At 59.8% G+C, this 14,472-nt stretch overlaps 2 protein-coding genes across 4 annotated transcripts; both read right to left on the reverse strand.

Moving 5' to 3' along the window:
- Positions 1–120: 120 nt before the first annotated feature.
- CCDC183 (coiled-coil domain containing 183) lies at positions 121–7,331 on the reverse strand. The gene is given in 15 exon segments (XM_038546050.1): positions 121–302; positions 886–982; positions 1,057–1,167; positions 1,253–1,421; positions 1,615–1,775; positions 2,340–2,440; positions 2,940–2,994; positions 3,090–3,130; positions 3,133–3,217; positions 4,436–4,558; positions 6,106–6,182; positions 6,371–6,398; positions 6,588–6,689; positions 6,856–6,897; positions 6,935–7,331. Coding segments are annotated over 15 exon segments (1,605 nt in total). The 5' UTR covers positions 7,235–7,331; the 3' UTR covers positions 121–189.
- A 2,485-nt stretch (positions 7,332–9,816) lies between these two features.
- Positions 9,817–11,579, reverse strand: TMEM141 (transmembrane protein 141). Of its 3 annotated transcripts, none has more exons than XM_038548730.1 (5): positions 11,492–11,579; positions 11,144–11,210; positions 10,902–10,985; positions 10,550–10,657; positions 9,817–10,267 (listed from the first exon to the last, which is right to left on the reverse strand). In XM_038548730.1, the coding sequence occupies exons 1-5, from the start codon at positions 11,543–11,545 to the stop codon at positions 10,254–10,256; spliced, it is 327 nt and encodes a 108-aa protein (XP_038404658.1). In that variant the 5' UTR covers positions 11,546–11,579; the 3' UTR covers positions 9,817–10,253. The 3 variants fall into 3 exon arrangements, with proteins under 3 accessions (XP_038404658.1, XP_038404659.1, XP_038404657.1); XM_038548731.1 differs by having other exon boundaries at positions 10,550–10,576; positions 10,866–10,985; XM_038548729.1 differs by having other exon boundaries at positions 10,866–10,985.
- Between the last annotated feature and the right edge of the window lie 2,893 nt (positions 11,580–14,472).

Here is a 14,472-nt window from a genome sequence, read left to right on the forward strand (position 1 = left end):
CCGGAGCGGGCGGGACAACCGTCGGCGTTCCTCGCCGCGCTCCCGGTCCCCCCATCCGGGACCCCCCACTCCGCGGCCCCCCTCCGTGCCGGAGCCTCCTGCCCGCGGTGCCCCCAGCAGTCCTGGAAAAATGTTTATTCGTGTCACAAAGCGCCGGCCTGGGGGCAGGCGGGGCTCGCCCTCCTGGGGTTACTTCTTCTTGGCCACCTTGAGCCGGCCATCGATCAGCCGCTGGGCCTGCCGCTTGATCTCGGCCCGCGAGGGGACGTAGCTGTGGTCCACGTCTGTGAACAGGAAGGTTTCTGGCGGGGGGGGGGGTTGGTCAGGGAAGGAAAGGGGCCCTGCAGCCGCAGCTCCGGCCGTCCTCGCTGCCCCCCACCTCCGTCCCCGGGGCCCTTGCATGGGGGGTCTTCGCACCCCGGGAGAGGCCACCGCTGCTGCAGGGCTGGCCGGTGCTTAGCAAAGGCAGGAGCTCGCCGCTGGGGGTTCTCAGCAAATAGCGGTCCCGAGCCCACACCTGGACTTGCTTTATCAAACTCTCACCCCCGCCGACACCCCTCGCCGCAATCAGCCAAGGCCAGGCCAGCTGGGAACAGCCCTACACCCCAACCCATGGGAAGCTGCTCACCCTGCCCTCCTCCCTTCCTACAGAGACCCCAATAAGGGCTCTGGCCTAGGACGTCCGCTCCCACCTGTCAGGAAGCCGAATACTCCCCCGTCCTCCGTGTCCTCACTAAGTCACTTCCCTCAATCAAAATCCCTTGGGTACTGGGGATAACCCTTTTCCATCCCTGTGGCTCTCACTGTGTCTCCAGGCTGTCTGGCCAGATAGCCATCTGCCCCCACCCCGGGGGGTGGCCTGGCCCTCCAACCATGAACCTGTACCTATCATATCCTCTTCCAGGTCCTCAAAGCTGATCCTGGTGTTCTGCTTCTCCTTCAGAGTGGAGGACTCCAGGGTATCCTTCACCTTTGTGTTGACCTGTGGGGCACAAGGGGCTGTCAGCTCTGAGGGTAGGTGGGACGAGTAGGCACGTCCAGCCTACTCGAAACTACCTCCTCGTTGCTGGACAGATTCTGCACTTGGTCAGCCAGGTACAGGAGCTTCACTTCGCAGTACGCCAGCTTGCTGACCACATTCAGGCTGTCAGAGAGCGCCACTTCTTTCTGTAGGCCAGGAAAAGGATCCTGTCTCTCCTCTGGGTCCTCCCAGGGACTCGTGCCGGCAGTGCCATTCCACTGCAGCCGGTACCTGGGCTGTGAGCAGAGGGATGCCAATCAGCCGGATGGAGAGGTTGTCAATGCCTGTCTGGATGGTCAACAGCAGCTTCTGGCTCTGGGTCATGCTGGAGTAGGCCACCTGGAGCCGCTCTTCCTCCTCCTTCAGCATGTCCTTCATTCTCTTCTCCATAGACTTAAAGCTGTGGAAGCGAGGGGGAGCAGGATGGCTCAGACTCATGGCCAGGTGGCCTCAACCCAGAGTTGGGCGCTAAATTCAGGGGCTCCAGAGCTCTGATGTGGGCATGTGGCAGCCCCTGCCTGGGCCTCCATAGTCCGTAGACCTGTGGACCCAGCTGGGTGGCCCTGGCACAATGCAGAGGCATTTCGGGGTACCTGATGGAGCTGGGCATCTGGCGGAACTTGAGCATCGCCTCCTCTACTTCCAGCTTCTTCATCAGCGCCTCCAGCTGTGCCCGCCGCTCCTTACAGTCCTCCATCTGCAGCTCCAGGTTGTCCTCTGTGTTCCTCAGAGCCAGGAACCGGCCAGCGATGTCCTGGTGGGGCCCGTGTGGGGAGGAGCAGGTGTGGGCCAGGTGGGCACAAGCCCCACAGTATTGGTCTCTTCTGAGTCAGGGATGATGCTGACCGTGGCCAGGCACCAGGTGCAGCACTTGATGCGAGTCACCACATGTGACCCATGCTTCAGGCAAAGAGGACAGATGCCCCAAGGCAGAGACCAGAAGACCACCCCTGGAAGACTGCCTGGCTTGGAGCCACTTGTCTCAGGATGGACAAGCTTATATCAGGGCCGCTAAGGCTTAACTAATAATAAGCCCAGATCGGATTAAACTGAGGGCCAGGCAGAAGTGGCTTCTCACTATGGTCCTAGCCCTTTGGGAAGGGATGTAGTTGTCGGCAGAGGAGGCAGCTCTTGGATCCTGGATCCCAGCAGGCTCCGCATGCCCCCTGCAATGCGACTCAGGCCAGAGTGTGCTCTGCTCCCTGCCACAGGGGCCACACCTCCGTGTCCCCTCGTTCAACGGGCTCAGCTGGGTCTTGGGCTGTGGCAGGGGCTCCCTGCCTTTCACCCACACCCCAGGAGAGCCTGAGGGCAGTACCCAGAAATGAGAGCACCGCACAGCAGACTTCACTTTCTCCACCAAAGCTGTGACTTCTGTCTGGTATTCGACGTCGGCCTTGGAGATCTCTCTTCTCCTCACTGGGCAGAGCAGAGGGGAAAGGAAGAGAGGCTGGCATGCAGAAGTGGCTTGGAAGCTCTGCTCTGGGCTGTCAGTCACTTCTGTACATGCCCAGGCATCAGGGGAGGCCACCAGCAAGCTGCCTGTCCTTCACCTGCTCCCCCCTCCACTGGCCCTTCTGTCTAGAAGCATCCTGGTCCATGTGGGTACTTTGTGGTACTTCTCTGAGGCAGCACAGGGGCCCAAAGGGCTGGATTTATCTCTTTTAAGGAATCACTGGGTGATTGAGCCCTGGGGTTCCAGGGGATAGCTGAAAAGCTGGGGACCCAGCTGCTCCTGGCAGCGAGCCCAAGGCTGGGAGCAGTGCAGGGCAGTGTGGGCTGGGGCTGCTGGCACTCTGCAGGTAGCACTGCAGGGAGGCAGGGTTGCCCTGGCCTCACAGAGACCTGACAGGATGGCCTGAGCCGGTGCTGGCCCCTTGGGACCCTGGCTGGGGGTGGCAGAGGGCTGAGCGGTCACCTTTCACAATTTCTGTACCCATCAGATTGGAGGGGAAGTCCAAGTTCCACCAGCCCTGGAGGGAAGGGGGATGTGAGGTGAGCAGTCCCCCTCTGCTGGGGAGGGGCCCGCCCAGCTGTCCTTGCACTGCAGAGGGGACCCTGCAGGGACCTACCGGCGGTACTTCTCATTGGTCTCCTTCATATGGATCTGTCAATCAGCTGCTTCTGCTGATTCAGCCGGTTCTCCCGTGCCTTGCGTTCCTCGATGAAAGTCGCCTCCCCTTGCCTCATGTTCATCTGGGGACCCGGGAGGTGGGGCAGGGTCATGTCTCACCAAGGCCCCATGGAATCCTGTATTCAGATTCAGACCCCATCTTCTAGATGTGGGAGGAACATCAGAGGCTCTTGGCTGTGCCCTCCCCTAAACACTGGGTGCTCTCCACCGTCCTCTCGAATTCCTCCCCCTCCCCCACCTCTGAGGCACCTTCACCTGACGCCCCTCCAGTCACAGCTTGGGGATGACCAATTCTCCCTGCAGCCCAGGCTCCCTGCTTCCTCGGCCAGTTCCACCAAGAACTCTCTCACACGGGGACTGTTTGCACGTGTCTAAAGGGAACTCGGCATCTTCCCCAACCCCGTGTCTTCCCCTGTGTCCTGCTGTGGTGGCTGAAGCCATCATCTATCTGCACCTGCCTAAGTGTCCTGGATACTGCTCTCCCCCGCCCCATCCGCATCTGACTGGGCGCCAGGCCTCAGGGGGTGACCATTAGAGACCTCTGGGCCCCCTGACACTCAGGCACCCAGCTTTACCACTGGTCTGTCCCAGGTGACTAGCATCTGGACTCTGGTTCCCCTGGGTCTCTGCAGCCTGTTTTTGAAACACAGATCTGATCCCATTGCCCTGTATCTGGTCCCAGAGTTTCAGGATGGGTGGGGAGCCACCCTGCGGCCTCACTGGCTCACAGGCTCCATTCTTCTGCATCTTCTCTGCTCTGGCCTCTTGTGTCTCCTTTGGCCTGGTGATGCCCCGGGACCTTTGTTGTCCTTCATCTTCCAGGATTCGGATGCCCCTGACCTCCAGAGCTCCACTCAAGCATCGTCTCTCTGAGCAGGTGAGTGCCCCAGGGTGGCCCCACATCACCCACTCCTCCCTCTGCAGCACTGGCCCAAGGCTGTATGATATCTCCTCACAGACTACTGGATGGCTTCCTACCCTGCCCTCCTCGTGAGGATGATGCAGGGGCTTTGAGTAGGCCTTGGCACAGACCAGGTGAAGGGCCGGGTGAATTCCCTCTTGTGTCTACCTCAAGGCTCCCTTGCCTGGTGGGACCCTCTCCATCCAGGGCTATCGTGTGTGTGTGTGTGTGTGTGTGTGTGTGTGTGTGTGTGTGTGTGAGTGAGCGGGCGGCTAGTAATTGCAGACAGTATGGGTTTGGGGGTGTTCCTACAAACCCTGGGCCAGATGGGTGTGTGAGGGAGCCCTGCAAGACCCCAGGCCCTATGGCTCCAGCTCACCTTGACCTCATCCGTGATCATCATGGCGTCTTGGGACATGACTGTCATGTCTGACAGTTCTGAGCAATAGTCGTCCACGAGATTCTGCAGCTTGTCCAGCTCTGTGGGGTACCCTGCCAGCTCCTGCATTGAACAGGGCAAGAGCAGGGGCACCTGTGGCTCAGCCGGTTCAGCGTCTGACTCGTGATTTTGGCTCAGGTCATGACATGAGATTGAGCCCTACTGGGCGTGGAGCCTGCCTAAGATGCTCTCCCTCTCCCTCTGTGCCACCTCCCCCCCCCACCTCCGTGCGCCCTCTTTCTCTAAAAATCTCAAAAAAAAAAAAAAAAGTTAAAAGAAAGGGGCCAGAGCAAGTGGACACAGAAAGTGACGGCTCGGGAGCCGCAGGCCAGCCAGCCAGATGCTGCCCTTCCAGAGTGGTCCATGCCTGCCCCCAATTACGTACCCCAGGCTGTGAGCCCCGAGGACAGGGATGGGGTGTCCCACTGTGTGAGAGGGGTTGCAGCCCAGGGAGCCTGCTGTTGGGGAGTGGCTGCTGTCTGAAGGGAGCAGGGAGGCTTGAAACACGGACGTGGGGTCAGAGACTCAGGGCTCAAAGCCACAGCTGCCCCGAGCAGCTGGCTCTGGGAACTTGGGAAGCCACTTAACCTCTCTTGAGTGTCCCTGAGGTTCATAAATACCCAATATATCTGAGTCTTAGTACTTGGCTGTTAATAAGTATCATGTAGAATCTTTGCTGACCATGGGAGTTATTTTTTAAAAATGCATATGTTCTGGGGGTGCCTGGGGTCTCAGTTGGTTAAGCATCTGACTCCTGATCTCAGCTCAGGTGTTGATCTCAGGGTCATGAGTTCAAGCCCTGTGTTGGCTTAAGAAAAACAATGCATGTGTTCTGAAAAGAACATGGCCCTGTGCGGGGACATAATGCTCCCAAATGAAGGACGGCTGGACCCAGGAGTATAGCCGGAGGGGAAGGGGTGTGAGGAGGTGGGCCCAGGACAGTGAGGTGGCAGGGCCTCCAGCAAGAGGGACAGGCAGGAGGATCATAACGCCTGCCTCTGTGGGCTACAGGCAGAAGCTGGGGGCTGGGACTTCAGCCAGGAGGAGCTGCAATGCCTACCCATCCCACTCCCAACCTCCTAAACCACATGTCCACCTGTCCCCTGCCTGGATACACTGCCCTCCAGGGCTCCCCCCATGCCAGCCTCAGGATAAGGCTGCCACACCGCCTGCCCCGCCTGCCACACTGCTTCTCGCAGCACCAGGGCACCACTGGTCAGCCCTCCTGTCCCAGGTCTTCCTCCTCCCCAGGCCGTACTGCAGGTCTCTCCTGCTGGGGGAAGGGCGGCTGGCTTGGAAGAGGTGGACAGCAAGCCCAGGGTTACGGGCCTGCTCACAGGTGGCTGGCCCTCTAGGACGTTAGGGCTCTTTCTGAGGGTTCAGGGCCCACCTTTTGCCCTCAGAAGCCAAGCAAATGACAAAGGATGGGGCAAAATAACAACCATCAAATAAATGCAAAGAAAATTCAAACAATTCTGATGTATCGGGCCTGCCTCAGTCCCCTGTCCCCGCTGAGATGCTAGCCCTGCACCTAGGCTGGGGCCTGAGACTCCTGCACTCATGGCCAGGTGGCTTCCCTGCACTGCTGAGGTGTGGGGTTAGGGGCTCACCTTCTTCAGGTAATCCAGCAGGTCCACGTACAGCAGGTGGATGTTCTGACTTGTGGTGATCTTGATCATGGTCTTTTTTTAAAATTTATTTTTATTTATGATAGACATAGAGAGGCAGAGACACAGGCAGAGGAGGGGGAGAAGCAGGCTCCATGCCGGGAGCCCGACGCGGGACTCGATCCCGGGACTCCAGGATCGCGCCCTGGGCCAAAGGCAGGCGCGAAACCGCTGAGCCACCCAGGGATCCCCCGTATCTTGGTCTTTTCAATGTTGTTCTCCAGCTGGCGGATAACCTGGGGGTGGCCCGAGGGCACACGGTGCTTGGGGACAGACCACCTGGATGGCCACTGGGAGGCTGACCCAGGAGGGTGTGTGTGTGTGTGTGTGTGTGTGTGTGGTCTTTCATCTGACCCCGCCCCTCCAAACGTCCCACCTGTCATCGGAAACCCTGCCCCTCGACAGAGCCCCGCCCCGCCCTCCACCTGGAGCATGCGCAACTCCTCCTTGGTGGCGTCAGGCTGGCTCCTCAAGGCGGCCAACTCCAGCTGCACGGTCTCCAGCTTCTGCCCCCGCTGCCGCGCCACCTGGGTCGGGGACGGCATGGCCCGCTCGTGGGTGCGCAAGGGGCTGGCGGGGCGGGACCCCTGGGGTCGGGGCCTCGCTAGGCCCGCCACTGGCCCCGCGACGTCGTTTTCGTGGTGGTGGGGGTGCTGGCTGGGCGAGGCTGAGGGCTCCCTCCGGCCACCTCACCTCCATGGTGCAGCGGCGGTGCGCCAACCTCATGGAAGCGCCCTTCGCTCAGGCCTTGGAGATGTTCCGCTGGTCATACTGCGGAGCGGCGGCTGCTGAGCTGGGGGGTGCCCTGGTCTCTCGGGTACCCCAGCCTCAGGCACTCCCCGCGGGCCCAGCATTGAGGCCCCCATCCAGCCTCCCAGCTTAGAGGTGGTGGGAGCCTGCAGAGGAGGGCCGAGGCCTCCCCTCCTGTAGCCGGATGGCCCGAGGGCCCTGATCTGTAGCCCAGATAGGCTGGTCCCCTGGGGATGGGCTCACCTTGGAGCCGAGTGATTGTCTTCAGCTCCTGGATCTGCTCTTCCATATCTGCCTCACTTCGCATCTTCATGGTGGCCATCAGGGTCCTCCAGGGACCCTCTACACCTCCCGCCCTCCCTGTGCTGGGCCTGCTCAGCAGAACCCTGTGCGGCTCAGATTGTCGCTGGAATCTTGGCCCATTGTGACGGGGGCCAAGGTTCTCAATGTCCAGTTCAGGGAGCCCTGGAGATCTGGACCCGGCCCACCCCAACCCCTTCCCTGGCTAGCCTTGGGATTGTCCTCTGGATGCTGGAGTCTTATGGCAGCTCTCTGCCTGGGAGCACTGCCAGAATGTGATTTGTGGTGGTTTGGCACTGTACCCCACACCAGCCCCCTGGAGCCTCCCCATCCCTTCCACACCCCCAGGATGTCCTCCCCTGAGCCTTCTGAAACTTCTCTCTGGCCTATGGGATTTCCATTACCTCACCACACCCCAAGCTCTGCACCCTGGACGACCTTCTCTCCCTGACCTTCAACTGCTCTCCCTCCACTTCCTTGGGGAATTCCAAGCTCTAGCCTTAGCTGTCACTTCAGGCAGGCTCATCCGCAGCCCCAGCTTCCTTGGAGTTGGATGCCCCAAACACCTGACAGCCTGGGATTCCCAGGGTCATGTTTTCCCGCCACGCCGTATGAATTTACTGGGGCTGCCATGACAAGGTGCCACAGACCCCGTGGCTGGAACAATGGAAGTTTATTGTCTCCTCTCCTGGAGGCTGGAAGTCTGACATAAAGGCATTAGCAGGGCGGGTTCCTCCTGAGCAGGGAGATGCCCATCTTCTTGCTGTGTCCTCAAAGGGGTATCCCTGTGTGTGTCTGTGTCCTCCTCCCCTCGTAGGGACACAGGCCAGACTAAATCAGGGCTCCCCCGATTTTATTTTTTTATCTTTTAAAGATTTTATCTATTCATGAGAGACAGAGAGAGACAGAGACACAGGCAGAGGAAGCAGGCTTCACACAGGGAACCCGATGCGGGACCCTAATCCTAGGACTCCAGGATCATGCCTTGGGCCAAAGGCAGGCACTAAACCACTGATCCACCCAGGGATCCCCACCTCCCCCGACTTTAATTATTTCTTTAAAGGCCTTGTCTCCAAATGAGGTTACAGTCTGAGGCCCTAATGTCAGGGCTGTGATGTATAAATTTGGGGACACAGTTCATGATGATGGTCTTCACCCAAATGCCGTCACATGTAGGTTCTCTAAGACCTCATGCGGACCTTTTAGCTTTCCTGTCATTGCCAGCTTTTAAAAAAGTGAGTCTAGTCCTATTTATTTATTTATTTATTTATTTTTTAAAGATTTATTTTTATTTATTTATGATAGACATATATATAGAGAGAGGCAGAGACACAGGCAGAGGGAGAAGCAGGCTCCATGCCGGGAGCCCGACACGGGACTCAATCCCGGGACTCCAGGATCGCCGCCCTGGGCCAAAGGCAGGTGTGCAACCGCTGAGCCACCCGGGGATCCCCCGAGTCTAGTCCTATTTAAATCTCCAAGCTCACCTCCTGCCCTCCCTCTGAGACCTCAGGGGTTTGGAAAGGCCAGTCATGGGCATGGTCTCCTCCCTACACAATCCTCCCAGGGCCTTAGTATCAGTTCTCCCTTTTTCCTCAGATATACAACTCCTGTATTTTAGTGGGACACATAGCCTCCCAGAACAAGGCTGTCTCCCTAGGCTCCCTGGCACCAGGGGTACCACGACTTTGTTTTGGCCGAGGGAGTGTAAGTGCAGGTGGAGTCAACTGTCCTCCACCCTAGTCACTGGGATGAAGACAGGATGTCTGGAGCTGGCACAGCTGCCTGGGACTGTGAGGCAGATCTGGAATAGAGGCCATCGGGAGGTGGCACAGTCCTTGACCACCTGTCTGCCCCAGACCACTCCAGCTCCAGCTTGCTTGCACCATGATTATCTTGGGCTTCCTGTCATTTTGCCTTCCCACTAATACATTCCCTGGTCCATAGTCAGTGCTCAGTATTCTTTTGGATGACTGGCCAGGCCAAGAGGTGCAGGAGTTGAGCTGGGGCTGGAGCAGCGTGGCCCTGTGTCGTCCGCCTTCAGTGTGACTGGGAAGGCCATTGTATGGGATGATGGATTTGCTAGGTTTTATGTGCTCTGCCTCTTCCTCTATCAGAGGTGGGGTATGTAGTCATGCCCACTCAGGAGCAGAGAGGACTTCTTCAAAGGTTTGCTCAAGGTTGGCAGACCTGGCCATGCACATGTGCAGGGGACCTCTTCTGTGCAGAGAGGACTCCAGTGAGCTAGCTCTGGCCTCCCTCCACCCCTCACTTCCTCCTCCCTTGGAGAGAAGTGACTTATCTGGTAGGTGTGCTTGGAATGGTAGGCAGGTACGCATGGCCACTTCCTGTGTCTTGCCTCTTGAGGGCCAGGCGTGAACTGGACACACACCTTCTGCTTTGCTCTTCCATGCCTAGATTCGTGGAAGCAGACCCCACCTGGAAAGGCCCTGGGGGTGGTCATCTGCAGCCCAGAGGGCCTGCAGAACTGATTCTGGGGCCGTGTCAGAACTGCCCCGGCAGGTCCTCAGTGTCCGCTGTATGGTGCTGAGGTGACATGTGTCTCTCAGCTTCTTACTGCTCTGATGTTTAGTGTTTCAGAACTTAGGAGGAAAAAGGCAACACATTTATTTGTCCAGCAACCCCCCCGAAGCCATTGTCCCCTCTGAGTGTGGGGCATGCGGGGACCAGACAGGGAGTATCAGGCCCCAGGGCATGCAGAAGTCCCTTCTACCAAGTGCCCAGGGCCTCTCTGGTCTTGTCCATTTCTCAGTGTCCACCATGCTTCCTACTGCCCTATGGGAGGCCAACCACCCCAGGGATGGCCTCTCTGGTCTGATCTGGGCAGGGGCATGAGCAAAGGTTTGCTCAGGGTTGGCAGACCTGGCCATGCACATATGTAGGGGACACCGCTGGGTCACCCCTTAGGGTGTGAGGAGGGCCTATGTGAGGGGGACGGGGGAGTGTGGGGTGTGGAGGCCCTTAGGGCTGTGTTCTAGAAGTTTCTGGCCCCAGGTCTTCTGCTCCCAGCTGGAGCTGTCCTAGCTGCGCTGATCTGTAGGAGGCAAAGGGACACAGCTGGAACCACAGCTTAAGCTTATTCACCAAGCCTCGACCAAGAAGGACGCTTGCTGTATGACCACCCTTCCTGGGGGGCCCACAATCCACATTCCGGACTCCCCTGTCCCTCCTGCATAGGAGGTCAGAAGGCCACCCACTCCTGCCCCTCCAGGTTGGACAGGCCGGAGCGGAGAGGCCTGTGCAGCCTGCACCCTGGGCCCCAGGCTGCCTGGCACTAGAGTCTCGGGTTCTGATTCCCGCTGCCCTGGCCTCTCACCTGTGCCCCCGTCCTTGGGGAGCTGCCCTGTTTCCAGGAAGAGCCAGAGATTGCTGCATCTGTGCGACTCCACTCGGGTCACCCAGTAGCTGGCCATTGAGCCTGTGACTGGGGAGTGGGGTGGGGGGGTGGCGGGTGGTGTGGGGGGTGGGCCTGGGTCTCTGGACTTCTCAGGGGATGGGGACCTGGGCACAGGCTTCTTCCTGGCAGGTGGTGGTGGTGGGCTTGGCAGGACTTCCCCACCCCCCCCCAGAACTGGGACCACATCCCAGGAGGTCGGGAGGGGCCAGACCACAGCCTCCCACCCCCAGCAGACCTGCATCCCCTCTGGCAGCAGCCCTGGAGTACCCACCCACGGCCACTAGCACGTGCCACTGGAAGGGGTACGGAAACCTCCTCTGAATAAGCATCTGCAGGCCGACGGCTGCACCTGTGCCTGCCGAGAGTCAAGGTCCCCATCAGCCCTATGGGCGGGTGAGTGACCCAGCACCGGGCAGGCTCCCAGCATCTGAGTCTGAGGATGGCCCACTGACACCGCCTGTTGGGGGTCAGGGGTCCCAGGCGGGTGCGGTCTCCCCAAACCCGCCAGCCTACCTGTGATAAAGGTGAAAATGCCCTTTACGAAGGCCTCGGACTGGCACGCGGCGTACTCCTCCAGACCCTGGATGCGGGGGTGAGGCTCAGTCCCCTCCCTCCGCTTTCACAGGCCCTCCTGGCCCTCCTTCGGGGAGGGGACCACTCGTCGTGAGGCCTGGGGGCTTGGACACATCCCACCTGCTTCCACCCTGGTTGCCCTGATCGATCCCTCTAACAAGGAGGGTCCCCGCCATCCCTGTCCGGTCCCTCCTCCCTGACGAGGGCATCCCCCCACCGAGCCCCCACCCGCCCCGCTCAGGTCAGCTTCTGAGGTCCGGGGCCCGCGTCCCAGGTCGGCCTTCTCACCGGGTGCTTGGCGGCCACGGTGTCGTCCACCCGGGACAGGCCCAGGTTCACCATGGCTGGCGGGTCCAGAAGAGCAGGCGGGAGGAGCCTGCGCAGACGGGCGGAGGGGCGGGGCCTGAGCTGAAGGGCAGGGCGGGCGGGGGGCGGAGCCTGGGCGGTGGGGCGGGGCCACGCAGGCGGGAGGGGCGGGGCTGGGGCCTGAGAGAGAGAGGTAAACGTGGAGGGTCTGCGTGATGGTGGGTCGTCTGGGAGATGCGACCCAGATGGCCTTTGCAGTAGAAGGGGAATGAGGCTGGGTCCTGGCCAGGTATCCTGGGGGACAGTGGACAGCAGTTTAGGTGGCAGGTCATGGCTTCAGAGACGGATCCCCTGCGGATCGGGGACAGGAATAACTCACCTGTGCTCCCAGACACAGTGGAGGACCCAGCTACCTGCTGGCCTGAGGATGAGGCCAGGCCTGGGCACATTTCCTCGGTGGGGGCAAGGTTGGGCATTCTGGGAGGGGCCAGATACCTCCTTTGAGGCTCTGGCTTGTCACTAAATGGTCATGTTGACCTTAAAAATAAAAGTTATTTTACCAGCAAATATGAGTTTATTGAGGAATTGCAGAGAATTGCAATTATAATGTGCAAGCCAAAGCAAAACCGCAGACAAGTCTGACTAACAAGGACTGGAGACATTATTTTATGGAGAAGGATGTGGGAGGGGCTGTCCTGAGCCCCAGCCCTCCCGGTAAGTTGCAGAGGGTGGATCTCCTGTGGGAGAGGCAGTGCCCATCTCCCCCTGGTGGGCCTGGACGATGATCCTTCCTGTCGCTGGCTCCCCTGCAGGCCAGCAGAGCCGGGGTCAACTTGGGAGATGGCCACCTAGTCCTGGTCAGGGCTGCTGACCATCAGCCCCCAGGCCCACTACCTTCACTGGTGCCTGCGCCCCAGGAAGGCTGTCCTGTGCTGCCACGCTCCATGTGCTGGAAGAACTGCTTCTGTCTTCCCAACTACCTGCCTCCCGCAGGCCACCTCCTAGATAGTGTGTGAGCAGGTGGGCCCAAGGCCCAGGAAGGGAAGAGGCAGAGGAGGGCATGATGGTGCAGAGAGTAGGCCACCCCGTTTCCCAGTGCGTCTGGGTCCCCCACAGGAGCCTATCACTAATGGCGGATCAGCCTGCACCTGCCTGGCCTGGCCGTGCCCTGTCCTGGAGAGTGCACCACCCATTCCTCACAACTCAGCTTCTCCCCGTGAGAAGGGGGTCCAAGAAAGTGCAGACACTCCACCTCAGCCAGTCTGTGTGCTCCTGCCCTTCTCCAACATGCAACACCCACCCCCTTCCACTCCCATCTGGGGTCCTTCGGAGAATCACAGTCATCACACGCAGTTGGACACGGGCCTGCCCTGCTGGCCCAGGTTAAGTGCTGAGGGTAGCATTCCCTTCCCCCACCTCTCCCCCTCCCTCTCTCCTCCTTCCTTCCTTTCCCTTCCCTCCACCCCTCCCCTCCCCTGCCCCACTTTTCCTCCTCCCTCTTCTCATTCCCATCCTTAGTGTGGCTGCCCCAGCAAAGGAGCCCCAACAAATGGGAGGATTCCCAAGGCCTGAAGCAGAGGCTGATTGGAGGCAGGAAGTGTGGTCCTGGGTGGTTGAGGCCACCCCCTGAGCCCTGCAGGTGTCCACATGGCTGAGGGCTCTCAGGCCTGCCTTCAAATGCATGACACCCCACCCCAGGAGCCACACCCTGTATACTGAAGCTGAAAGCTGGGGCAGGGTCCCTGGGTGGCCCACAGCCTGTAACTAGGGTACGGATGATAACTGAGGGACAGGAGCACTGAGGGCAGCTGCCTGGTTTAGATTCCAGGTGGTTCCAGGTGAGGGTGGGGGCAGGACCCCTCCTGAAGCCCTGCAGATGTGCCCAGCCCTGATCCATTTCCTGGAGGGACATGGAGGACACAGGCAAGTTAAGAGAAAGTACACAGTGTGTTTACCCAGATGAGGGTGAGCATAGGAGACTCTGAGGGCCAGGGCAGGAGGCTAGAGCTCAGAGCAGCCGAGCAGAGCACCCCAGGTCACAGCGTGGAGGAGGGACTGGTTCCAGTATGTAGAGGGGCACTGTGTGCAGGTGAGGTCCCGGGGACCACAGGGGGGACCTGGCCAGCACACAGCAACCTCAATTCCCCTCCCAGCTCCTGCTGGGGCTCCCTGGGGCAGAGCCCAACTGGGCAGGAGGCCCAGGGGCCCTTGACATCATCCACACTGTTTGGGCTCTTTCTGTGATCAGCAGGGTGGAGACTCGAAAGCCCTGGAGATTCTTTCTCTTCCCCTGAGGACAGTGGTCTGGGATTAAGAAGTACTGTGGGAGCAGGAACCTGGCTGGGCTGGGCCTGGGGGAGACGGTCAGCAGCCCTGACCAACCACAGCCAAGAGAGTTTACTGAAGGATGTTGGGGCTCCTGGGTTAGTGGGGAGGTAGGGAACCAAGCGAGTGGGAACTGGGGCAGCCCTGTGGGCTGGTGAGCCGGATGGAACAAGAACCTCCAAGGGGAAGTGTTGGGTCTGAGCTGCGGGTACGAGCTCCAACCAGCCCCGAGTTGCGGCCTTCCTCCTCTCGGGGCTCAAACCCCAGGGCAGACCAGAGGGGCCGTGGGGCGAGGGGGCAGCTCTCCACACCTGTGCCCCTTAGTCTTCACAGTGTGGTGCTGGGAGGGGAAGAGGCAGGGCAGTCAGCCAGGACCCACTTGCCCACCAGTGCTGGTGCCTGGATGACAGTGACTGCTGCCCTGAGCTGGACACAAGGGCAGGAGCAGGTGAGGGTGCTTGGAGGAGCTCTGGTTCCTTCGTCCTGGGCAGTTGTGCTTCAGCTGGATGGAGAGGCTTTCAGCTGGACATGAGGAGCCCACCCCTCCACAAACCCCGCAGGGGAAGAGCTTGCCGGCCCTGCTTCCCTCTGGGAGGGGAGGAGGTGGCCTTGTCATGGCTATGGCCTTCCTTGACCGT

The sequence above is a fragment of the Canis lupus genome, chromosome 9 (genome assembly GCF_011100685.1).
Source record: "Canis lupus familiaris isolate Mischka breed German Shepherd chromosome 9, alternate assembly UU_Cfam_GSD_1.0, whole genome shotgun sequence".
Classification (NCBI taxonomy): Eukaryota; Metazoa; Chordata; class Mammalia; order Carnivora; family Canidae; genus Canis; species Canis lupus.

Coding starts and splice junctions, on each gene's coding strand:
- TMEM141 (XM_038548729.1), bottom strand. CDS start 11,545: ATGGTGAACCTGGGCCTGTCCCGGGTGGACGACACCGTGGCCGCCAAG. Junction 11,211..11,491: donor CCGTGGCCGCCAAGCACCCG/GTGAGAAGGCCG, acceptor CCCCGCATCCAG/GGTCTGGAGGAGTACGCCGC. Junction 10,658..10,865: donor TGCTGCCAGAGGGGATGCAG/GTCTGCTGGGGG, acceptor CCCACTCCCCAG/TCACAGGCTCAATGGCCAGC.